Source organism: Apus apus, chromosome 1 (assembly GCF_020740795.1).
Source record: "Apus apus isolate bApuApu2 chromosome 1, bApuApu2.pri.cur, whole genome shotgun sequence".
In the NCBI taxonomy this organism is placed as follows: Eukaryota; Metazoa; Chordata; class Aves; order Apodiformes; family Apodidae; genus Apus; species Apus apus.
The window spans coordinates 142925109-142950137 of NC_067282.1; the positions used below are offsets into that span (position 1 = coordinate 142925109).

At 42.1% G+C, this 25029-nt stretch overlaps 1 protein-coding gene across 5 annotated transcripts in view; it reads right to left on the reverse strand.

Moving 5' to 3' along the window:
• Positions 1–25029, reverse strand: part of TMTC1 (transmembrane O-mannosyltransferase targeting cadherins 1) — a 151079-nt gene that overhangs the window by 120493 nt on the left and 5557 nt on the right. For 4 of the 5 annotated variants that reach the window (XM_051627903.1, XM_051627911.1, XM_051627887.1 and 1 more), the window contains exons 2-5: positions 15869–16046; positions 14085–14158; positions 12694–12870; positions 10511–10717 (exon numbers count right to left, since the gene is read on the reverse strand). In XM_051627903.1, the coding sequence (XP_051483863.1) occupies positions 10511–10717; positions 12694–12870; positions 14085–14158; positions 15869–16046 (636 nt within the window). The remainder of the gene's footprint in view (positions 1–10510; positions 10718–12693; positions 12871–14084; positions 14159–15868; positions 16047–25029) is intronic. The other variant, XM_051627896.1, reaches the window with a different exon arrangement.

Genomic DNA, 25029 nt, shown 5'->3' on the forward strand with positions numbered 1-25029 from the left:
TATGGGCGAGAAAAAAAAGGTAATGTTCTCTCTCTTTTCCACCCCTGACTGATAATTACTCTTTCCCTAGATTTTATATTGAACAATCAGTACAGTCCTTGTCTCCATGAATTCAGAGGACAGACAGTTTGTCCTTCTAATTTTCTTCTTCTAAAATGAACACCCAGCAGGTTTGTTGGCATCTTTCACAGATTAAAAGAAACTGTATTTTATTCCACAGGTTTTGTACTAGTGCAACCAAAGCAAAACCATAGTTAGTTTCTAAATACAAATTTTACACTTAATGTTTCCTTATTCTACAGCTGACTTGCAAAAATCAAGGGATTCATAGATCACAAAAGGAAAGATTAGAGGAGACTTTCAGTCCCCAGTCTGAACAGAACTACAGCAAACAAAACAAAAAAACACAAGCTTTAAGCAGAGGGAGCAACTGCATTATCCACATGCGAAAGAATTACAGTTTCTTAAGACAACCAAACCTAACTTTAAAGAAGGGAGGTTAGAAAGAAAAAATAAAACAACCACCACAACATATTTCATGCGATCAGTTGTGGCAGGTAATGAGAATTCATAAAGCAAAGCAGAGTGTTGCCTGATGCTATGAGACCTGTCAGACCTGAAAAGCAAACCCGTGATAGAGTTTCAACAGCCCAAGCACACAAACCTTGTCTTTTGAGGCTCACTTCAGCCAGTATCTGAACTTCAGCATGGATGTTTAAGAATGTGGAATGCATTTACATGAGTCCCTTCTGTGCTGCAGCTTCCTGGACATTCACATTCTGGAAACTGCTTAAAATAGCAACAAAAAATTGCTTTTCAGAGATCTGCAGTCAGGAGAGAAATGTGTGTTCCAGCATTTCCACGTCAAGTAGAAGATTAAGGTTTCTAATGCACTAGTTGGAGAAGGATATTTGGATAAGTGAATTAGAGATGTGAAAGTGGATTTACTACTCTTCTTCTTCAGATTAAGTTGAAGATTAAGTTTCTAGTCAGGGAAGGATCTATTTATCTTGGAAAGCATACAGGGAGGATGCTAGATGCACTAGACATGCTAACAGATTTTGTCTTTTTAAACCAAATATCAAATCTCAAAGCTACTTCATATTAAAAATCAAAGTAACACTCATCACACAACTAGAACCATCCACCTAAACTTGTGTTTGATAATACTGGCGTCTTCATAGCTTTGAGCAAATTACTGCTGGTATCAGTCTGAAAGCATAAAGCCACATAACTTAGTCCTGAGAGTCTGCTGTCCTTCACTTAAGACATGCCGTGATTACCAGGTTCACAGATGAGATACGAACAAGCTCAGAAAGCATCAGTCCTTATTGAGGTAAGTAGTTACAGCTGAATCCTTCACTCCTGAAAACAGTCTGAAAGTTTCCTCTAAATGTCCAAAAATGTGCCTTGAAGTCAAAGATGTAAAAGAGAAACTTCCATTAGATTAGCTTCAGGGAAATAAACTGCAATAATTTGGGCATCATCTATCTCCAGGTGTTGTGTTTTGTTTGATTTTTTATTTCCTGGGTGACTGAAATACCATTCTGTGTCAAACTAACCCAGATTTGCCACAAGGAAAATGACCTGGCAAGCCATTAAGTTTTTTCTTTTACTCAGCCACTGTTAATTCCTTGACATTGCTTTACAGGGCTTTCAGAGAAAGCCAACGGAACACGGGCAGGCTGCTATTTCAAATGCTGGTTTAATGAGACTGCCGTGAACTGTGAATAGAAAGGCAGTCCTGTGAAGTAAAGGGAATGAACAGAGCCTCCCGTGAGTCAGCCCTGGGACACACAGACTGCACCTACAAATTGGGGATTTCCAATTAGCAACAGAGGGAACAGAAGAGGCCGACATACAATGAAGCAACTGCAACTGCAGGGCTTAAACACAACTGCCATTAATGAGAGGAAAAAAACCCTGCCCCCTCTGCACATGAATGAGTAAGTGATCAGCATCATCCACAAGATGGGGAAAAACAACCAAAACCAGCCCTTAACTTTTCCTCCTGATTCTGTTTTGCACACTGTGGTTCTTTGTCCCAGGCATATTTTCCACTTACTTATTCACAAAAATGGATTTTCATGGACTAAATGAAAAGACTAAATTAAAAGACTAAGAGTATTGCCTGGGAAAAAAAAAAAAAAAAACAACTCAGCACATTAAGTCTTCATCAGCTAAGAAAAATAACATCAGACTCAGTCTTGCCCCTTTTTTCTAACATTTAATGTACCTGAAGCCAAACTACTTAAGTTTATTTGCTGCTTACTGAAATAAACAGGGCCTCTTGATACTGCTACATATTAATAGTGTAGGGGATATTAATTACTTTCCAATTCCTCTTTAGAAGGATTTAAAGAGCAGGAGAGAGGTGTTTTTCTGTACTGCAAGACAAAAGCACTATCTAAAACAGCAGCTAAACCGATCCAATGAAGGAAGTAAAATTTAAACCCCAGCCTCTTTTATTCTAACAACAGCATGTGTGAGTACCTGCTTTGCCATGTACAAGTAAGCTAAGAGTGCAAGTAACTGTGGCCGTACAGCACTTTTAAGGAGGTTCCTGGCTCTTGCCTGGCTCTCCACACTCCCTCCTCCTCCTCAAACCCAGGCAACAAGCACAGGGGAAACTCCTGACTTAGGTACAGGGCAGGGGAGAGCCAAACCCCCAAAGCTGGTGAAAAGAGGTCAAAAAGAAATAGGGCTTTACAGCCCATGGAGCAGAAACCCACAGAGGGGGGAAGAGGAGATAATAGAAGAGACAGCAAAATGCTGATAGCTGGAAAACCCCAGGCAGACCTTGCCCCCTGGGTGGGAAAAGCTCCCACAGCAGAAGACTAAGCTGAAAGTCAGGAGTAGTGGGGAGCACATGGAGGATGCAATGCACAGTACCAGGACATAGGCTGAGGCTCTTGAATTGGCTGGGCAAGATTTTGGGTCTAGGAGTAGAGAAGGGACCCTGGGAGAGAGATTTTATCCCAGTAGCTCTGAGGAAAGCAACAAGACCCAAATGCAAAGCAACAAGACTCAAAAGGTAAAGCCTGAGGAGCAAAGATTGAAAGCAATTAAATGACTAAGGAGAAACAAGCAAGGGGAGAGGTGAGGGCAGGCTGGAGTAGACAAGGCAGGACAAGAAACTGGGGACAGAAGAAGGAAGGGGCTGCCAGAAGAAGCCACATATGCCAGGGTTTATTAATGTCTGAGTCTGGAAGAGAATACCATGTCATTGTGCCTACTCTGTCAGCAAATACATAAGAGAAAAAGTCCCACATCTCTTAATACTGACTCCTATAGAGCACAATCTGCAGCTGCCACCAGCTAGTCTGCTCACTCAAGCAGCAGACATTGATGAGGTAGATCCGAAGGTTTCGATCCAACTGCTCAGTGACTCCCCACTGCAAAATTTCTGGCTATCAACTTTCCTTCTTTTGAAAAGCAAGGAAATGACACATCAAGAAACTATGCCAAAAGTACCTTAAAAGATTACAGACTGAAGCAACAAACTGCAAGGAAATACCAGCACTTAGTAGTTTGTACACAGATAAATTATCGAGATGTTAATCTGTCTCAGAGCAGAACTTGAATAACATTAAGTAAATAGGTCATGGGGCCATGCTCTGAACAAGGAAGAAACGAAATACTGAATAGTTGCTCATTAAGTGAGCACCATCCATTCTGGGCAATGAACAGAGCAGAAAAATTGGTATGTGATAGTGTAACTGAAGACAGTCATAATATAAACACACGATAGGGCCAAAATTAAACCAGGCCTTTCTTACCTGTTGAGTGCATCATTTTGCAACCTAATGATGTTGAAACATGTCTTTTTGTTTGTGCACGCAACGTTAGTCACCACCATACCAAAGCAGTGCTGGCTCCAAATAGACTTTAGTTAGTGAGCAATGAGTTCAGTTGCTTGTATTGAAACAGCACTTACAGATTTCAAAGATGGCACATAATGCCACAAGCATGCAGAAGAAAGACAGCCTTGCCTTTTTTGGGGGGAGTCTTAAAACAACAACCTCATCGCACAAACACGAGGTGAAACAGGAGCATGCATTGCTGTGCCTCATCTTTCAGCACACACCATGGAAACAGAGAGATGTAATTTTTTTCCCAAGATTACACAAGGGTTGACTGTCTCTGGAAGACAGTCAACAGGCCAGAGCATGTAAACCCTTGGTTGAATCCAAGGCTTTAAGTGTAGGGGCATCCACCTCTCACGTGTTTCTAGACTCCAGCAGAGCCTTCTGGTGGCCTCAGGTACCGTTCTGAGCTTGACAATATACATCACCACTGACCACAGGTGAAGAAGATTCCTGTATTATCAATAAAGAATATTGCCTAAAAAGACAGGATATGGACACAGCAGTAGCTAGAGCTATTGCTCAGACTCACAATGAAAAAACTGTCTAAAGAACTGGGTTCAGAGAAGAGCAAAACCCTGGCCAAATCCACCTCTGTAATACACCTCCCCAAAGGGGGCTGAACTTCATTCACAACTTAAGCTTAGTGAATAGCAAGAACCCCAGAGTCCAAGTAAATCTGCTACAATTTTAAAAAGCTTGCAACACCACAGGAGAAGCATCCCACAGTTACCAGCATAACAATGACACTTATCTAAGCTGTCATCTTTCAGTACACTCTCTGCCGTCCTGGGCCTTGGGACTCAGGGTCCTACATGTCTCTTGGGGTGAAATAATGTATTCCTATTCTCAGTTCCCAGAAATTCAGCCTATGGCCAGCAACAATTCAGCATTTCCTTTTCTGTACTTTTACACGGAGGCAATTCAACACCAACATTTCCTCAGAGCATCGCAGACTAGGAGCTTGCTCCTTTATTTTCAAAATCTCACAACCCTCAGGAGATCACTAGGGAGAGAGGAAGGAAGCAAAAAGCCAAGGCTGGCTCCACTGCTTAATGCTGCAGGTTACTTCTTTTGCTTTCCTAGAGAAGAAAAATCATACTGACTTGCAGACCTTTTTCAACCCAGACTGAGTCACAAACCAGATCACTGTCCTGGAATTTCACCACCAACAGTGTTGTGTTTGCAAAGGCAAGGGCCTTTTAAGCCAGTGTTAAGTATCCAGATTTTTCTTTTGTTGTATGCTTGCTCCTGATCTAAATAATACATTAATAAGAGTTAACTTGGTGTTTTCTCAGAGGCTTTTTACTGCTGTGCTTTGTGTATGAATGCAACCACCACTTACCTTCAGGGTGCATGAGTGCTACTAAGAATGATTTAGCCAAGTTTCTAACAGAAAATGCCATCTTTGTACTTCTGCAACCCAGGCAGTTTCATATTCCAAGCCATACCTTGCTATAAAACTCCTTGTGACAAATTCAAGAAAAGGTAAAGTTTGCACACACGAAATCCCCTATCTGTGAAACTGGTCACGCTACTCTGCCTACATCAGTTACAAAACCAGAAAGTAGCATTACACTGTGCAGCAAGAGGAAGCATTAGAAACACTGCTGAGACTTCTGGTTTTTGAACAGGAATTTCATGCTAAAGCAGAAATGTGCTATACTGTCAAATTAGTTTAAAAAAAACCCTCAACCCAACCCAAAACAAACAAAAACCCTTGCTACACAAGAACTGGAAACAGAAGCACCCAGGGAAGAAAAGCCCAATCGATGCCAAGCAACTGCCATGTAGTCACATGCCATGTGTGCCAACCCTTTCCCTCCCCTCTCCCTTCCTGTTGGAGAACAGCATCTGTTTCAGCTCAAACACTGACCACATGTGCTGTGCTGGGATTTCAAGGAAGATACATTATGACCTCAACATACTTTTCCTCATAGTATATCAATCTTAGAGCCAACATAGCCATCCATGGAATGCACCATGTTCTGCAGAGTGTTTCCATATTATTTTTTTTTCCCCCTGCTACTGCAAAAGGAAACAACATTGCTGCTGGTTTAGTCATCATACCACGTTTATCCCTGCTATAGCCTTAAGGATTTCATTGAATTTTGGATCAATGGGGTTTTGTGCCTGGATCCGAGAGTGCTAACGAGTAGTGAGCTCCCTCATTCTCTCTTGCACATACACAGAGATTTAAAGTGATGCTGTCGGGCACAGCTCCAAGTACACCTGCTTCTTCTCTCATTCTGTTACTTGGCAAACAATTAAAAAAAAAAAAAGCAAACAACAGAACACAAAAAACTAATGCATCGATTCATGTACATGGAAAATGGCAGCATTAAACACCAGTCTATTGTCTGTTCTAAGGGAAGAGTCTCAGCAGCTGAATCACCAACAGCAGATAGGTCACCAAAGAGAAACAGAGATTTTTGGGGTCAGAAGTATGCAAGCTATTGAGGAGCCTTGTTTTTCAAGAAGTTTAGACTGCGAGTCCACCACTGCTTTATTTACAAAGCTCAAAACAATCAGGGGGATTAGGTGGTATGAGAGTGTATTATGGGCTGGACAGCATTTAGCAATGCTGAATGTGAGGCACGTATGACACGGCACAAGTGCAACTGTAGGTAGCCTTGGAAATCGAAGAAAAAAAAAAGTAAAAAAAATTAATCTCAGTTTTCAGTGGGTTCAACAAATAAAAAAACAGAGAATTAGTGACAATAATTATGGACACAACTTATACAAGGGATTGTGACAATCTGGTGTTTTACATATATCATCCTGTTAAACATACTCACGGATCTAAGAGAGTATGGCTGTGGTGAGCAATGAGGTGTCGGCACTGAAAATTGCTTTTTAACAGGGCACGTATACGTACGCTGCACTATCACACTGAAATCACTGAAGTTCTGGCCTCGTCCCAAACAAAAGTACAAGCCTGACATGAAAGTTCCTGACTGCCCTTCTCCATTTGTATCACCTGGGAGGACACGTACAGCCCCAAGTCTCTTCCTGGGTCTTAAAACTCAGTGAGATGGATAAAACTCTTAAGAGATCCTAGCTACCTCGCTTCAGTAGTATATGCCAGCATCCCCCCAAATTGCAATAAATCATGGTGATAAAACCTACAGTTTGATTCAGACTAACTAATTTCTTACTTCTGATGACACCAGGACTGCAACCCACACATCCACTAGATAGCTGAGGGAAAGAACAAGCGATAATAAAGAACAGAAATCTCTCTGCACCAAGAATTTACAGAACTAGCTCCTGTTACCATTAATTAGACAGATTCCCTTAACTGCTCCATTACATTTTCCTACATTTTTCAGTTAGCTCTAGTAGCAAGACACATAATAAATTATTATTAATTAGAAATCAAAATGATCACATTACAAGTACTTAAAAGTACAGAATAAGCAGTGCACAAGTATTTTATTCTAATGAAGACCTTACAACTAGCAACCTGGTGCACTAGGTAAGGTACCTGAAGCTACTGCACTGTGCCCAAGCTGCCCTCCAACCTTGGAGTCTTTGAAATACTGAAAATCTTTGCCATGGAAGAGACCTACACGAGTCAGAGAAACATTGATTACAGCAGAGAAACTGTGCAACTAATTTTGTATACTTGTCAGCAACTTCCATTTTTTCCTTCTATCTTTTTATTCTATAGCAAGGATTTACTTTTCTTTTTTTTAAGGATTATACTTTAATAGAGCAATTGCCTTGAATGCTTCCTACTTCTTGTCATCAAATATACCAACAGCACTAAACAAAGACTGTATATAGAGCAAGTATTTCAGCTATTTGAATCTGTCCTCTGAGAGGAGTCGTCCAATGGAAGTGAGAAGACTGCAGTCACATGATCAGGTAGTGCTTCACAGACCTCCATGTGAGGTGTACATCATTTTGAGGGTCAATGAGCTGCAATACATTTGATCCTGCTGTTCCATACTACTGCAAGCACAGTGCATGAGGTTGAAACTTGAAAAAATCTCTTTAAATTGCAAATGATGTAGCAGCACATTTCTTTTTTATAGTGACTAGCAAACATTGACATCAGACAAGCAGGCACTGGTAAAGTGCCCAGACTCTGAGGCTGTCATTCCACACAAGAAGTTACCCAGCCTTATCCTGCCTTCAGAATAAAAAGGAATTCAGAGCAAGGGGAAAACGAGCAAAGAAGGTTGCCAACAGTGTTTAAGACAAATTTCTTTCAAAGCCTCATCCATTAACCCATCCCAGGCTTTCTCCCAAGGCTCTCAAGCACAACTCACACAGATGTGCAGCAGCAGCAGGCTTCCAGCTCAGCCACTGGGACCACGCCAGCTCTGCTTTGGGCATCCCACAGCCAACCATCACACAACGGGTTGTTGCACGTGTGTTGTACACAGTCAGTCACTTGAAAAGAGCTGAACAGCTGACACCATGAGAAGCCCTTTTGAAAAAGAAAACAGCTACATACATGCAGAGCCTGATTTGCCATGTGCAGAAATCCTTTACAATACTTGAAGAGGCAGCTGCTGAAAAGCAAATGCCAGTTGGCAGCATGGACAAGTTCCCTCTGAAGCCATCCCACATGGACAGTCTCACCAGCACAACTTCTGCAGCCTATCATGAAGAGGCTGGCAAACCAGAAGCTTTCCCCTTGGTGTAGGGAAGGGACATTCCCAAAGCTGGGGGAGAGGGATGGCATCTGGAAGAAGTACAAAGCAAAGGAGGGGGGAAAAGAGTGGAAGGAAGAAGGAAATAAACAGTGGTAAAAGAAACCAGGAACAAGATGATGGAGCAAGACAGGAGACATTTTTTATACTCATATCCTCCACCATAGTGTCTGTCAGGGAAAGTGGAAAGAAAGTGGAACAAAAAGTTCTGCAAAGAGAACAAAAGCATTGAGAGAAATACAAAGAGAGCAAAGGCCAGGAACAGCAGCCACCATCAGTGTTATGCTCAGGCTATTCCTCCCAACCAGGTCCTAAACTTTATGGGCAAGACACTAAACAAGGCTTTTGGACAGCCCATTCTGGCCTGGTGTATCAGAAGGAGCCAGGGTCACCCCCACTTTCTAATTGTGCTACTCATTTGGGGATACAGGAGAAGAAATAAATTAAAACAACTTCAGAAGCTGTTCCCAACGTCCAGAAGAGTCTCTGTCCTGGAGCAGCCAGCACTTACCCAATACCATAAAGCCCTGGCTGCCTTACCATTTTTGTATCATAGATTCCCACACAGAGAGGCAACACGAACAAATCCACTCCCCTCTTTGTTAAAAACAAGACCAAAAACCCAACCATCCCCAAGTCAGACCAATCAGACAAAACATCTGCAGGGCAGATGATCCTGAGTTTGTTGAACCATTTAAACTACAAGTAGAGGAAACAGACTCCATGATCTGAGAAGTTACATATCTCATGTAATGTAATGCTTATAAGCCTTTAACACTGATGCAGCAAGATTATATAAAAAAAAAACAACCACAAACAAACAAAAAAAACCCACCCAAAAAACCCCAGCTTCTACTTAACTGATTAATGAGAGATGTTAGGTGGGAATAAAACATTCCCTTTCTCAGGTTTCAGGAGTGCTGCACAGGGCCCATTCAGGTGCCACTAAATGATCAGAGAACTGCAGCAGGTAATTCCTGGTCTATTTCAGGAACAAAACACTTTCTCCAAGGCATAGGTATCACAGGGCAATTTGTTGTTTCAGGTCTCCAAATTAAATCATACCATGAGCGTTTTGCAGTTAAAAGCAAAAGTCAGCAACAAAGGGCAAACCGGGGACAGGCCACCAGAGAAATTGTACAAAGGTCAAGTTAAAGTTAAAAAACCCAGCACTCTGGCACAGGTCCATGGGACGGCTGCTGAGTCACACCCCTTTAAATGCTCTTACTAACTCAGTGCTCTTCCACAGGAATAAGGGCACCAAACGTTGGTCCCGTGCCAGAACACAGCCCTGAGTTATGGGACAGTCCTTCCGTTCCCAGTGAGCAAGGAACATGCCAAGAACTGCTGGACACACCCATTGAAAATCCTTCTCTTACTGCCTGAGCCCAGCTCTCACTGTTATATGCACATTCCTAGGCAGAAATCAGAAGTTGGCATCACCTCTACTTTTAAATATATATATACCTCTACATAAAAATATACATATACACGTAGTTACGTGTATGTATATCCACATGCAGGAATTATACCTGCAAATGTGTATACATAGATATATAGGAATATCACATAATACACTGCTGCCACTGCACTCACCTCACTTCAGGCATTATTGTGTACATGCATATATTCCCCCTCTTCACATTCAAACTAGTATTATAATTTTGGCTTTATCCATGGAGAAGCTGGGAAGGAGAGCACTGCCTACCAATATCATACTACGACAGAAATTCTCGGGACATGGACTGTCCTCAGATATTCTCCTTTTCCCAAGGAGAAGAAATGCATGTTTTGATTCCCTCCTCTTTCTTCCCTTTACCCTCCATCTACTTTCTCCTTTCTCCCCTCTGCAGTAGCACAGTAAAAATTTCAGCACGTTTCAGGTTAAAAATGGCTAAAACCAAACTGAATGATTTGACATTTTACGGTAGGATCAGCTGCAAACTAAACCACAGCAGAGCAGCAGGTAGCCAGCAGTACCTCCGAATGGCCCACATGGCTTTGCTGGGCACAGAAAGGCCACCACTCCGCTGCTCCGGAGGTGACGCCGGGTGGCAGGAGCTCCAGGCGCCCCGGTGCGCAAAGCGATGCTTCCCGTTCTCCCGGGCGGCTGGAGGGACCTGCAGCGAGGCAGAGGGAGAAGCCACGGGCTGCCAGGCAGGTCTCTGGAGGATCCCCCCATTTCTCCTGATTACATAGGCAGAGAAATGGGGGGAAAAAAAAAAAAAAAGAGGGGAGAGGAGAGAGGAAAGAAAAGGATTTAAGGGTTTTTATTTTTCACATTTGCTTAGCAAAAGGTTGAACATTACGAAAACAGCACAACATGGCATCTAACTACAACAGATGACATTTTATTTAATAAAAAATACAAGGTTTTTGCATGCAGGGAGGACAGGATTTTTAGTTCCTAACTAGACCTGACAGCAACAGATGAGCACTACAGTATTAAGCTGTTCTCTGGAACTCTGGTATGATGGGAAGCACAGAAGGAAGAACATGGTGCTATTCCTGATTTTTTACCACAGAAAATAATTAGTATTTGGCCTCATTGAAACAAAAAACACGTTCCAACCTACAGGTTGGAGGAAGGAGCAGGAGGAAATTAGTTTCAGCAGCATGTAGAAGGCTGCTGGGTTTCTGCTGCCCCTGAAAAAACAGTCAAATAGGGTCATAAAATCCTGAGCACCACAAACAGACAGAAAACTTCACAATACATGTAACCAGACCAAATATGAAAATGCAGCACATCTGGACTAGAAAGCTTTATTCCTTCAAGCTAAATAGCTGTCACATCTGGGCAGCTGGATGCCACTGAAGCATAAATAACCTGAAGAGGTCACTGGAATGTGAACCTAAGAGAAGGGGGAGACTGAGGAGAGGGGGAAGGAGGAGGGCAGAGATCTTCCCCCGATTAATTACTATTTGTGTTCACTTCAGCCAGGCAGCTCCTGGAATGTGTCTGGCAGGCTGTAAATGCAAGTGTTAGCAAGCGTGCTGTCTGTCAGACCCCAGAAAACTCCTGACTGGCTCCTTGCCCATGAGTTGCACCATTACAAATTACTTATTCTGTCAAAATAGGAGAAATCCTCTGCCAATCCATTGTACCTGTTCTCTGACTGTGACTGCTGCTAGACAGACCAGAGGGAGGGCAGCTGGGGCCTGAAACACCCATCCATTCCCCATCAGCACCTAGAGGAAGGGCTGGAATGGGAGGGAAGCCAGGATGCTCCTGAATAAGGGAAATCCCTTTTCTCCTAACGGCATTTGCTGCATGGCGCCAGCTCTGGCATTCCGCAGCCCCTTCTGGGAGCAGATTTTATTCACTACTGCAGAACACAAAGTCAGTGTCCTTTTATAACCTATTTACACTAGCTCACGTAAGGGTGCAACAGGCTCCAGAGCCTGTGGGGCAGCAGCAGTGGAAATACGAGAAGTGATGGCAGGAGCAACAGCTGCCATTCTCAGTGGCACTAGGCTCTGACATTCACTCAGTTGTCAACAGATTTGCACCAGGTATGGTGTGGGAGAGAAATGGATAAAAACCAGCTTCTATCAAACAAAAGACTTCTGGCTTTTTAATAGAGATACAGAATAGCACAGCTACTTGTAAACAAAGTGCATGAGGGGCACAGTCTTCAAAGGACTGAATTTTTCTCCAGTGACTGCTGAGAGCTGCTAGTTATTCCAATCATCTTAGAACTAGTTGGATGTTTCCCCTATTTTTCTATTCTTCAAGGACAGAATTTTATTATTAAACAGCATATGACAACTCTACAACCATGACATTGTGATTGAATAATCAGATGCTACGAGTGGAAGAAGTTAAACCAGAGAAATTTTACTATGTCGATGCTTCAGTCAGAACTCCCATGGAAAAAATAAATGGTAGTCTTGCCAGAGTGAACTGAGCATTTCAGAGGTCAGTTCTTCACATCGGGTCTAACTACCCAGCAAAAGTTACCAGGCAGCAACAGAGTAATACACAAGAAAAAAAAAATTAAAAATCAAACCAGAATGAAACCTTGATGCCCTCCACATCTGTCAGATGCGTGCCCCATCTATTCAGCAGGGCAAGTCCACTTCCCATACTGCAGTATAACACGTATTTTGCACACATGGGTGGCAACACTTCAAAAGCACAGTGAACACAGAGAGTTACTTACAGTTTGAGTCCATTGCAGGAGAGCAAAAAGAAGTCATAAACCAAGCACACACCAAACACAGTGACTCCAGTTTCTTTCACCAGCATTGCACACGTCCCAAGGAATAAACTAAGCAGCAAAAAGAATGGGGAGGCAGTGGGAGGGAAATGTTCCCCAACATAAAGCTGATCCACACTCCTGAAAAATATATTTGACATAAATATTTTAATTTCTCTGTTATTTTCATGTTTACTACATTCACACAAATATTGAGAACACTTTTCTCTAATTTCTTAAGATGCTGGTGACAAGAGACATGAACAATCTATATTGTTTGCTGATAAAAGGGAGGCTTAGACTTCTCATTTAATACTTTTGATAAATAAAGGTTCAGGCACAGGACAAGAAAGGAAAACACAAATTTTGAGAGACACACAAAGAATCTGAGCAGAGGAGGGGAAAAATGAAAAATAGAAAGATAAAGTGGACTTGAAACTGCCAAGAGGAAGGCAGAGTAAGTAAAAAGACAGAAAAGGCAGAAAAACACTTCTTTCCATACTCTAGAACACACATGCTTAATTCTCCTTACGTGACAAAATGCACTATGCAAGCAAAAATTCCTCCATCCCACCCACACTCCCCTGGGATCAAAGATGTGTCCTAGTCATTAACAGCCTGTCCGAGAGGGAAGAAGGTGAGAAAGAACCAAAAATCAAACAAGCTGATTCCTGTAGAGTCACTAGCAGTTTTACAGCTTTGAAACCTTCTGATGACAACAGCGTTGTGGATTTGCAGCAAACATGCCAAGACAGACAGAAGCAGCTTTTCCACACAGCCACGATGACACAGTGCTACTCCTAAATGAATTAATTCAAAAGGGGCAGAAACGCAATTCCAGTAAAGCTATTTCTTTATCTATACTTGTTCAGTCTCAGTTTCAGGACACAGACCAGCAAACAGTGCCAAGTTTTCATCTCAAAAAGATGACTAACAGTCTAGACACAATCCTTAACTCTCCCAGGCTGAGTATTTTGGAGTCCCACAGTCACAGCATATATTTCAAAGGCAGGCATGAATCTTTTCTTCACCCTACGTACAGACAATTTGCCTTCCACTGAAAGTGCTTTTTTGTAACTTTTAGCTACAACTCCACAAGCACTCCTCTGGAGTAGAGTCAGGTGTAATGTCAATGGGTACCTTAAACGTTGAGCTCTCATCTTATGTTTATTTGTTGTCACAAGCACCACTTATTTGGCACCGCAGCTAGAAACAGAGGCCAGGGCACTCACACACAGCAGTGCTAGGGGAAGGACCTCTGCCAACAACCAAAAACTGACAGGTTTCCCCTTTTGCCTCCTCTGCAAACTACAGCATCACATCAAATTATCACAACCAACAGCAAGGATCCATACCTATTATAGGAGAGAAAAGCCAACAGAAAGAGTAGACAGGCTAGGACATCCGCTCTGCCTACTATACCTGTTACCTGAAAGGAAGAGAGAGACACAGGTGTAAAGGCAAAAATATATATAAAGGCATGTGTGTTCAGTGACTGTTTCAACTGCTACTATTACAAGCTTTTTATCTTTCAGTGTTATCCTCCCTCACCATCCTGAAATGTTACTTGGTTGTGTAGGATATGCTCAGTTTCATCTGCTGCGTTTCCCACACGGCAAAACAAATGAGTAAGCCAACAGTTAAGTCCTTCTTTACTTTTTTATTAAAATATTAATAAAGTTGCATAGAGAAATGCCTATTTTAGGGGTCTGTTTTAGTTTTGCATAATAAGGCTCAAATGAGAAATGTATCCAGCTCCCAGAACTGAGATTTGTTAAAGAAAAAGACTAATGAAAGAACAACTCTTTGGAGAAGACGACTTATACAGGAATGAGTTAATATTTGAATAAACATTATCACCAAAAAGTGGTGATAGGGTGGAATGTAATTTATTCTCTTTCTGAATAATCTGAGTTTATGAGAGGTTTTTTTACATATTAATTAACCATATCTTTTTATAAGAAAAGGAATACTGGAGAAGAATATAAAAAACACTCTTTTTACAAACTATTTCAATATCCCATTTAATAAAGATCTAAAAAATGCCCATAAAGCAAATAAAAGACCCTTTGAAATTTTGCCTCTTTTGAAATTACATAATTAAGCTATATTCAGCACTCTGGCATTTATTTTAACCTTTTTAAGTTCTGACCCAGACAAAAATAAATTCAAAGAGCACCTCTTTTGAAACCTCCCTTATAATATAAAGCTGTATTATCAAAAGGAGCCTGGCTGATTAGTTCACACGAGGCAGCACAGGGAGTAACTGTAAAGCTTGTGGCTTTTTGTTATTAAGGTAATCTCTCGTCAAAAGTTCTCAGCCGTGGCAGCCGTTTCCCTCGCTCATTTACAAAGTCTCCTAACAACAGCCTGTAATGTCAATGGTATCTCAGCTAACAAGTGTCTTTCTATTTTTAAAGTACGGATAGCTAGATTGCATTTCCTTCCCAAAGACAGCAAGACTCATTTTTTCTAGAAAAGTACCTCCCGACACTAACAGACTGCAGTTTTAGCATGACTACGTCTTTAAATACTCCCTCATAACGAACAGGAAAATGTCCAATATGAGCTCTTGCTCTGTAAACTTACCATGTCGCTTATTAAGCTAACAAGTTTCTTCTGAAGATGATACTCCTAGCTTTTAACTGAAATCAATATAAATTAAACCACGGGTCACATCACCTCTATCTGAGAGATCTCATCCAGAATACACGCTAATGCTCCCTTCACTTTTTCTCCCTTAAATTGATGACTACAGGAGAGGACTGAAGGCACGCAACAATGTCCCAGCAGGAGGGCGCAGCCTCACCAAGGTCTTCGGTTTCAGAAGACTTGGCATTTTCATCAGCTGAATGACTGGCCATTTTTTCCCAGCACTGCTGATTAGGACCGTCAATCAGAATTTAGTGCCAGAGCAGAAAGATGGCAAGTATGACTAGACTTTTTTTCCTAATGACTCCTGCAAATTGTTTTAAATCTAGAACATTCTCACCTTTGATACTCCACAGCAAAAAATCACAAGTACCACATTCTGTATGACTCAAAATTTTCTTCTAAAAAAATAAATTTAAAGTACTCGTTTATTTTTAGCTTCTATGTCACTGGAGGGTTTGGGGGGTTTTTTGTGTCACATACTTACAGCCTCGGTGTGAATGGGATGCACAGCAAAGAACAGCGCCGTGACAAAAGCAAGTCGACAGTCCTTGAACACAGCTTTGTCACAAGTGTACATCAGCACAAGGGTCACTAGACAGTGTAAAATTACATTCACTGCATGGAAGTAGAAGGGGTTCATGCCAGCCAGCAATATATTTAACCTGTAAGGAAACAAAACAGAACCATTACTAGACTGGAGGGGTCTTGTAATAGCAGGACATCTTTCAGATATTATAAACTATGCTTTTTGCCTGATTTGCAGTCTTCCAACCTAAGTGCTAATCAACTAATTAGTGAAAATCCCTTCTGGTTTATCTGATTAAAGGGAAACAACTTCCCCAGTTTTTTAAATACACAGCTGAATTGGGCAACCTTCTTGACACTGAGATGAGAGAGGCTTCTGCCCTCCCAGCGCAGTTTAGGGCAGCGAGATCATCTCTGTGCTTCCTTAGCAGCAAGTAGCACCATCCAACATCAGAAGCACAGCACTTGTCCTGCTTCCCTCTTGGCACCATCTGTGGTTGTCTTAGCCACGTGTAGCTTTACAATACGGGGAGTTATTTTCTACCATGGAATAGATGCTTTTTCTTGGGAGCAGCCAAGACAAGGACTCAGTAAGGCATGGCAGCATCTGCTTGGCATTACAGGCACATTTATTCCCATTTAACTTTCAAAGTACTTTCACATACTGAAGGGTAAGCATTTATTTAAATCCTTTACTGACATGACTACACTAAGAAGCTTAATAGTTTACATCATTTTTATACAGACATCGATGGTAAAGATAAGTTAGCTAAGATCACCCTAGACTCACTGAAACAATTAGGGTTCATTATTTGTGTCAATCATAAAAAAAATAAAATATGGCAAGCTGTTATGACATTTGTTTGACAGCAGATGTGAACACATTTTTCTGGTCACTGTTTTTATAGCCAGCTTTGCTGACAGACTTTGCCTTACAGGCAGTTGAAGATAATTCTCTTTAGAATCAACTGCATCTGTACATTTGAACAAATATATATACACACATACATATATACACATGGTGTCTCTTATCTAGGGTAGACTCCATATATGAACAAAGAATTTGGAAGCACTAATGTTAACGGACATTTAAAAAAAAAACTGACAAGAAACCCTGTGAAAAGAAGATTCAATCTAAATATTTTGTACGTAGCTGTAAACATGCTAAAGGGTAATAATCCTTCCTGTTGTTACTGAGAGACTCCAGGTCTCCCATGACATACATGATGCAACAGCAAAGCCACTGAGTCGTTGCTACTCTGCAAGCACCTTAGTTTTTTTGTAAGACAGAGGAGGTGTGGTGTTTCTGTGAGGGCCAAACAACATATGCTTTTTATAAATATATTCTCTACATTCCTTACTCAGAAGCAATAGAGTGCTATCTGTCCTGGGTTGCATTTTCCAGGCCAATCTAACTTTACCAGACCAGGAGTCTTACTCATGCACTCCTGCTCTTCTCACACTGGAGTGTTTGCAGAGGCAACAGCTGAAACCCAGGGAATTTGGGAAAAGTGAGATTGGAGCACGACTTGACCGTTCCTTTTAAAGCGTGGATTGATGCAACTACATTTTGACAAGACATCAGTCTGTGTAAGTCAAGAACACAAGAAGAGGGGTTTTTTTCTTTTCCTTTTTTTTTTTTTTTCCCCTTTCTCCTGCAAGTCACTTCAGGGCAGCAGCATGCATCACTGTCCCTCATTTTTACCAGCACAGAATGACAAACCAAAACAAATGGCAGCAACAGACACCCCATCAGAATTTCAGTGGTAAATATGCCGCAGTGGTGGGATCCCCCATGCCTAAATCTTTATTTTGGTGTGCTGTGGGGAACAAGGGGCAGCACAGGGCCACCCTGCCCCGACAGAGCCAAAGGTCCCACTCAGAGTCACCTGCAGATGGGCCACAAAGATGATGGACTGGAGCACCTCTCCTATGAAGAAAGGCTTGAGAGAATTGGGGTCGTTCAGCCTGGAGAAGAGCAGGCTCCAGGGAGATATTATAATAGGCTTCCAGTACCTGAAGGGGCCAATAGGAAAGGTGGGGCAGGACTTTTTATAAGGGCATGTAGCAATAGGACAAGTAGGAACCGTTTCAAACTGGGCAGAGGTAGATTTAGATTAGATATTAGGAATAAATTCTTTAGTGTGAGACACTAAAATAGGTTGCCCAGGGAAGTTATGGATGCCCCCTCCCGGGATGTGTTCATGGCCACATCGGACGGGGCTTTGAGCAACCTGGCCTAGTGGAAAGTGTTCTTGCCCACCCAAGGGGGTTGGAACTAGATGAGGTTTAAGGTCCCTTAACCCTCTCAGATTAGCCTCTTTATCAGTGACCTAGATTAAGGGACTGAGTGCTTCCTCAGTACATTTGCAGATGACACCAAATTGGGTGGGAGTGGATCTGCTCGAGGGCAGAAAGGCTCTGCAGAGAGACCTGGAGAGGTTGGATCAATGAGCTGAGGCCAATGGTACAAGGTTCAATAAGACCAAATGCTGGGTCCTTCATTTCACTCACAACAAACCCATGCAAAGCTAGAGGCTCGGGGCAGAGTGGCTGGGAAGCTGCCCAGAGGAAAAGCACCTGGGGTGCTGGTGGACAGCTGGTGGAATATGAGCCAGCAGTGTGCCCAGGTGGTCAAGAAGGCCAACAGCATCCTGGCCTGCATCAGGAATAGTGTGGCCAGCAGAAGTAGGGAAGTGATTGTGCCCCTGTACTCAGCACTGGTGAGGCTGCATCTCAAGCACTGTGTGCAGTTCTGGGCCCCTCACTACAAGACAAATATTGAGGTGCTGGAGCGAGTCCAGAGAAGAGCAACCAAGCTGGTGAAGGGTCTAGAGAACAAGTTCTATGAGGAGAGGCTGAGGGAACTGTGATTAAGTTTGGAGAAGAAGCAGCTAAGGGGAGACCTCATTGCTCTCTACAACTACCTGAAAGGAGGCTGTAGTGAGGTGGGGGTTGGTCTCTTCTCCCAAGTGAATAATGACAGCACTCAAGGAAATGGCCTGAAATTATGCCAGGAGAGGTTTAGACTAGATATTAGGAAGAATTTCTTTACCAAAAGAGTAGCCAGGCACTGGAACAGGTTGCCCAGAGACATGGTGGAGCCACCCTGGCGATATTCAAAATACGTGTTGATGTGGCACTTCAGAACATGCTGTAGTGGGCATGGTGGGTGTTGTGTTGTTATTTGGTGGTTTGTTGTTTTTTTCTCCTGGGTGGACAGTTGAACCCTGATCTTAGAAGTCTTTTCCAACTGTAACAATTCTGTGATTGTCCCTTGCAATCCTATGATTCCATGAGTACAATAGCAGGGACCACTTGCAGAACCTGTTCTTTATACAAATGAATCACTTGTGGTTGTAAATCAGTCAGATGGAGCACAGTCATCACCATAGCTTCTTCCCAAATGCCAAACTGTGGTCTGGCAAGCTGATTTCTGGAGAAAGCAGATGTGGGCAAGTGAGGACAAGAAGTGCTCGTGCTATCAGGTGATATACACCAAAATGTGAGAGATTCTAATCTATTTATTTGGCCAAGATGTGAGGACAAATCACTCAAAACACAACATCTGACAGCATTCTTGAAAAAAATTAAATCTCTCATTAGTCACCATAGATCATGTCTGATCACTTCCCAGCCTGCAAAACAGGTTTACTGGCAGGAGAGGCAGAACCTTGTAGGGGGTGAATCTTCCTGTCCCCATCAGATCACCTCTCCCAAAGGCAGACTGTGCTTATCACTCCTCTTCTTGAGACAAACATCAAGTCAAAAAGGCGTGTAAGCTGCAAACTACCTGCTGTAAATCAAGGAAAACAGTTATGTAAAAGCATCAGCCTCACAGCTCGGTGATTCCCCTATGTATTCTTTAAAAAAATTATTAAAAAAGCAGAAGAAAACACAAACGTAACACCACCATGGTATTCAGATAAGCCTTCCATCAAACAGCAAAATCTGACTGCAAGCATGCCTCGGTGTATGTTTTTAAATACCATCTCTGGTGGTCCATGAACACTAAATGTGAATGTGTACAGATGCTATAATTCACACCAGTGTTTGCTGCTGCTAAAGCTCTTTGTCATAAGAAATTAGGCCACATGGCACTGAAGGAAACATTCTTTTGTCCTGAAACAAACCCAGTAGAAAGATTTTGAAACATTAGCAGTGGTTGAGTTTATTGTATGTCAAATGGGTGAGCAAATCTGGGATTCCAAACAGCTCTAATCCAAATCACAAGAACTTTAGGAAGCCCCCCAGCATGTTCATCTACTCATGGGGGAAAAAGGCAGCCTTCTATGGAAAGCCAGATTTGTTCCACTGCAGAGCAACTAAGGAGTAATTCTGGGCAAAGGAGCAGCATGCAGTAGGTGGATCAACAAATATAACTTCTCCCTTCTTAAACTTTAATACTTTTACAGAGATTCAGCCTTGTCTTTGTTTAAAGCAGCATTATCATGGAGTTGTGTCATAATTATACACTGTATACAGCTCAGCCAAGAAAGTAAAACAGATAGATTCTGAAAACTGAGTAAAAAGTGGTGTTTCTCCAACATGATGTTCATGAACAGAAGCTCTGAGGCCACAGGTGTACTCTGTCATGGGAGGAGAAGTTTGGCTCACAAATTGGGAAAATCTTTCAATTTTTTAAGTTGCAAGCCCAAAGACATAAAAAACAGTAATTTCTAATTTGCAGCATCATGTGGGCTGGAGGACCTTAGCCACTTCTTCATTGAGATCATAACATCTAAAGCACAACTTGTAACATACATGTTAAAGCCTTCATAGAGCACATAGCTAGGAAAGCAGACATTTTGGGCTGGCAAGGCTTTTTGAACTGACTGCTGGTCAAACCTGAGAGGTGTTAGTAAATAATATTCTAAAGATTGAAGGCTGAATAAATGAAGTGAATGGAAATACTGGGAAGATGAGATACCACCATCTCAGACAAGGTCTTTCCTCAGGGGAGCCACCAGCAAAACACTTGGAGAAGAGTTTTGCATTGCTTCAGCACTTCTGCTGGAAGAATCCCTGGGGGCAAAGAGAGTGGTAAGCCTCCTGAGAAGTGGCAAACGGCAGTTCAAATGAAAAGGCCTTCAAAAGGCCCTGCAGAAAAGAAGGGGAAGAGCACCTACACCATGGAGCAGTCTCTTGATACTGGGTGACACTGTCAGGTGTCTTCTAATAGAGCGGATCAGCACCACCCAACCTACCACCAAAATAAAAACTCACTACAGAAATCTCAGCATCTATCACATGCCTCATCAGAGCAGTGAAAGGTGCACCGAAAAGCAAAGTCTCCTGTCCCAACACTGTTTTTTGTGTCCAAGCACTGCAGCATTTGTGCTTCAGCATGTCACAGCCAAGGCAGAGCACTGCCAAAACTACATGCCCAAGCAGCAGGTATACAAAAAAAAAAAAGGTATATGCCCTAAAACAAAAATCCCTTGGCTTTGTGAAAGCTAATGGGCATTTTCCAGCAAGAGCAGTGTAGTTTGCCTTGCCACCTCCAACAGCTGTTCCATTCTTACACTTTAGAAAAAGGAATGACATCGCTCTGCTGCCAGAAAGCAACTTTCACAGGCACAAGCTGCTGAGGATCCACTGAGTAAAGCTTATAAAAGAGCTCTCCAGAAGAAAGCAAATCACTCTTGCTCTTAAAAGAATAAGCAACATCTATCAGCACCCCCTGTTAACCACTTGCCCTCCCTCCCCCTGGCACAGCTGCCTCCTTTGAAGAATTACACTTGCTATCCTCAAGCCCACAGGCACTTACTGCTCCTCTAGACAAGTTGTGAAGCAGAGACACTTCTCCTTGGGTAAGCAATTCCTCGTACAGAGGGCCTAGAAATCAAGTGGGGTTTGATGAAGTCACCCTTGCAGACCCAGAACCAAATGGGTCTATGCTGCAAGAATACAGGCTTGCAGACAAATCCCACATATCCAGTTACAGTATATAAACACAAGCAACCCTGGGCTCTAATATAGTGCTTTTCATCCACTTTCATACATGAAGACTCATTCAACCTTTTTTAAGACCTCTTCTGATTTAATAACATTGTAAAGCGTAATTGGAGAGTTTCTCTTTTTATGGACTTTGTTATTATCCCTGGGCAACTCTTGTTTAGTTTAATCTGTTTTATTATTTTCAAAAGACTAACAAAAACCACAACATGTTATGAAACAGAAAGCAGAAAATAATAATAGTAATTGTTATAGCGAGTGACACCTAATGGAAAGTCTCAGAGCATCCCACACCTCATAAAACCCCCACAGTTTTTATAGAGAAAGGCTCAGATTAATTTATATAAATCTGCATGTAACATGCAAGGATGGATTAATCTTCCCTTCCTTTTGGAACTGTGTGATACAAATGACAAACTTTGCACAATCAAATATTGGATTTCAGAGCACAGTGGAATCTCCTTATAAACTCCACAGATGCATCTGCTACGTGCCAGGAAAATGAGCATTTGCACTCCAGAAATGCTGCAGCTGTATCAGTGGCAATAATGCTTAAAACTCTACGTGGTAACAGCTCAAAGATTGATGAAAAACCTGTAGCATGTAAAAAGAAAACGAGCAGCCTTTGCAACACTGTTCGTGGTAATGGCCAGGGTAGGCAGAGCAGGATTTCCACCACGGTGCTTCAGAACTTTGTGCTGATAATCTTTTAATAGCACAGCACAATGCCTCTGAATTAAACGGACAATAAGGCTTAAACGGTTTGTTACTTGATTTGCTGTAACAGGGCTGGGTGAGAAGACAGAGGCCATATCAATTCCCAAGCTACAGCAATTCCCTTAGAGCACAACAGTCAGCATTTACAAGAGCACTAGTTAAGTGTTGCCATTCAAAGCAGGTTATTGCTTTCCAGCACAGTTAAGAACAGAAAACAGAAATCACAATTAGATTGGGAAGCAGCAGCACCTTAGAAGCAATAAATATGCCAGGGCAGGAATTTTAAATTAAAACCTAGAAAGCATGGTTTGACAATCATTGCTGTGGTTGAAATACCAAAAGCATCACTAACATGGCTTTAGATTTGTCTCTGCAAGTGGCCTTGGAAAATGAAAAAATAAAAATAATAAAAAAGCCAGATGATAGCAATTTACAAACTGACAAACCTGGTGTCATTTTCCCCAGATTTTCAACAAAAGAGAGACTGTCATCAAAATTATTCTGAAGTGTTGTCTCCAGAAGAGCAATGCACTGAAAGGAACATCTCCCAAAACTCCCCAGCAACCACCAAGCAGTCCTTTTGCTAGTGCAGAGTTAGAGATGAGACACGTTCAAGAACCTACCTGAATCAGCTGTTCATCAAGAAGAGAAAACAATGCTAACAGAAATCTAGTCTGAAGTTATTAGGACTAATGATAACAATATTTCAAACTGAATATGACAATTTTCCACAAAATTTGAAGTAAGTTTGGTAAACTTTCAGCTTGAGCTGCATACCATGAAGGAAGTGTCATTTTAATTTATGGAGAAGGAAATCTAAAAAAACACCCAAGTAAGAAAAAAAAGAACAGTCTTCTTTTTTTCTCTCTTTAAATCTGAGAGACAATAAAAGAGAAAGCCCAGGAAAGCTGTTAGAAAGAGTGAGTAAATACAGAAAAATGCCTTTAGCTAACCAGAAGCAGCCAGAACACTTCATTTTCATGAGCGCTAAAGAGTATTGACAGGGATGCTCCTGTGGGAAAGAAGGTTGGTCCAAAGCTGAGCCTTTTAGGTAAAATAAAGGAAAAAAAAAATTAAGGCCGACATTGGCACAAGAGGAGTAGGTTGCTGGATAAGAGAAAACCCTCAGGAATTGGTAGGTGTTAAATAGAGACAAAACACCACTGAAGCAAGGAGCAAACACAGGCATGACTGGATTCACACCAGCCACGTTCTTCAGGAGAATCTGCCTAGACTTTTTAGGGAACTTTCTCTCAAAATAAATGGCTTTTAATTTAATACTCATTTTCACTGAGGATTAAGTACAACAAAAATATTGTGACTAGGCAAAAGTCCAGCCTGTTTTGCACTCCTGGGCAGGTCCCCACCTCCGGGCTTGGCTGCAACCAGTGCGGCGGCACAGACCCCCAGCCAGGCCTGTGCCCTTCTCCCCTGGGCAGTGAGCTTCCCCGGACCTTCTCCAGGGGTTCTGGCCACCTTCCAGGGAGCTCAAGCAACCCTGCATCCCCCTAGAGAAACACAGCCCAAACCCACAATGAAAAAAACACCAGACACATGCTACAAAAATTACATTCAAGTTGGTGGTGCAAGGGGACTTCTGTGCAAGGGAACTGAGGAGGGGGGGAAAACACAACAAAAAACCAACCAAGCGTTGAAGCACAGGCACCCTCTCCCAGATCTGAAATGGCAGCAAGGTATCTGTTCTGGGTCAGAAGAAAAGCTTACATGCCTAGAAACGTGAGGATATGTTCCAACTATAACACAACTGGCCTAAGAAAAGCAACTGCCTCTCTTCACAAACTCCACCTCACCCACTGTGGCTACACCAGCACTACATCAATTTCATGGCAGGTACCACAGTATCAGTATGGAGAGTGATTGCTATAGCTAGGCTAGAAATATTAGACTAAACTGTACAGAAGAAATACTGACACAATCATAAACATTGTGATATTGCCCTAATATAGATGTACAGAGAGAAGAAAACACTTGTGCACTGTGTATTTAACTTGACACATTATAGCTCCACTATATTACCATGTGTGTCAAACTGTAATACAGCATTAAATCAAGAACAAACAAAATCTAAGGTCTTTTTTTCTTCCCCAGGTTGTTTTGGTTTTTTTAAGCTCCCTGTCCTTGAAACTTATGCCACCAATACAGCTGAAAAAACAGAAGGATCAGCTGTAAGCCACTAGATAGATCAGAAGGTTGGCAGTGAATTATTTAATTCATTCTCTGTTTGGCTGGGTATTTACATCTAACCCAAGTTCACAGTCACTTAAGGCTTTGATCTGAAGCCACTGGTAACCTTATACTAGGCTCTCGTTGCCCACACAGGATACTGAACCACTGCTGGAGGGTCCATTTACTTCCAAGGTGTTCATGTGCCTGAGCCATCCCTGGCTGAACAGCCTCAGCAGTTGAGCCTGTGGGCCAGCCCTT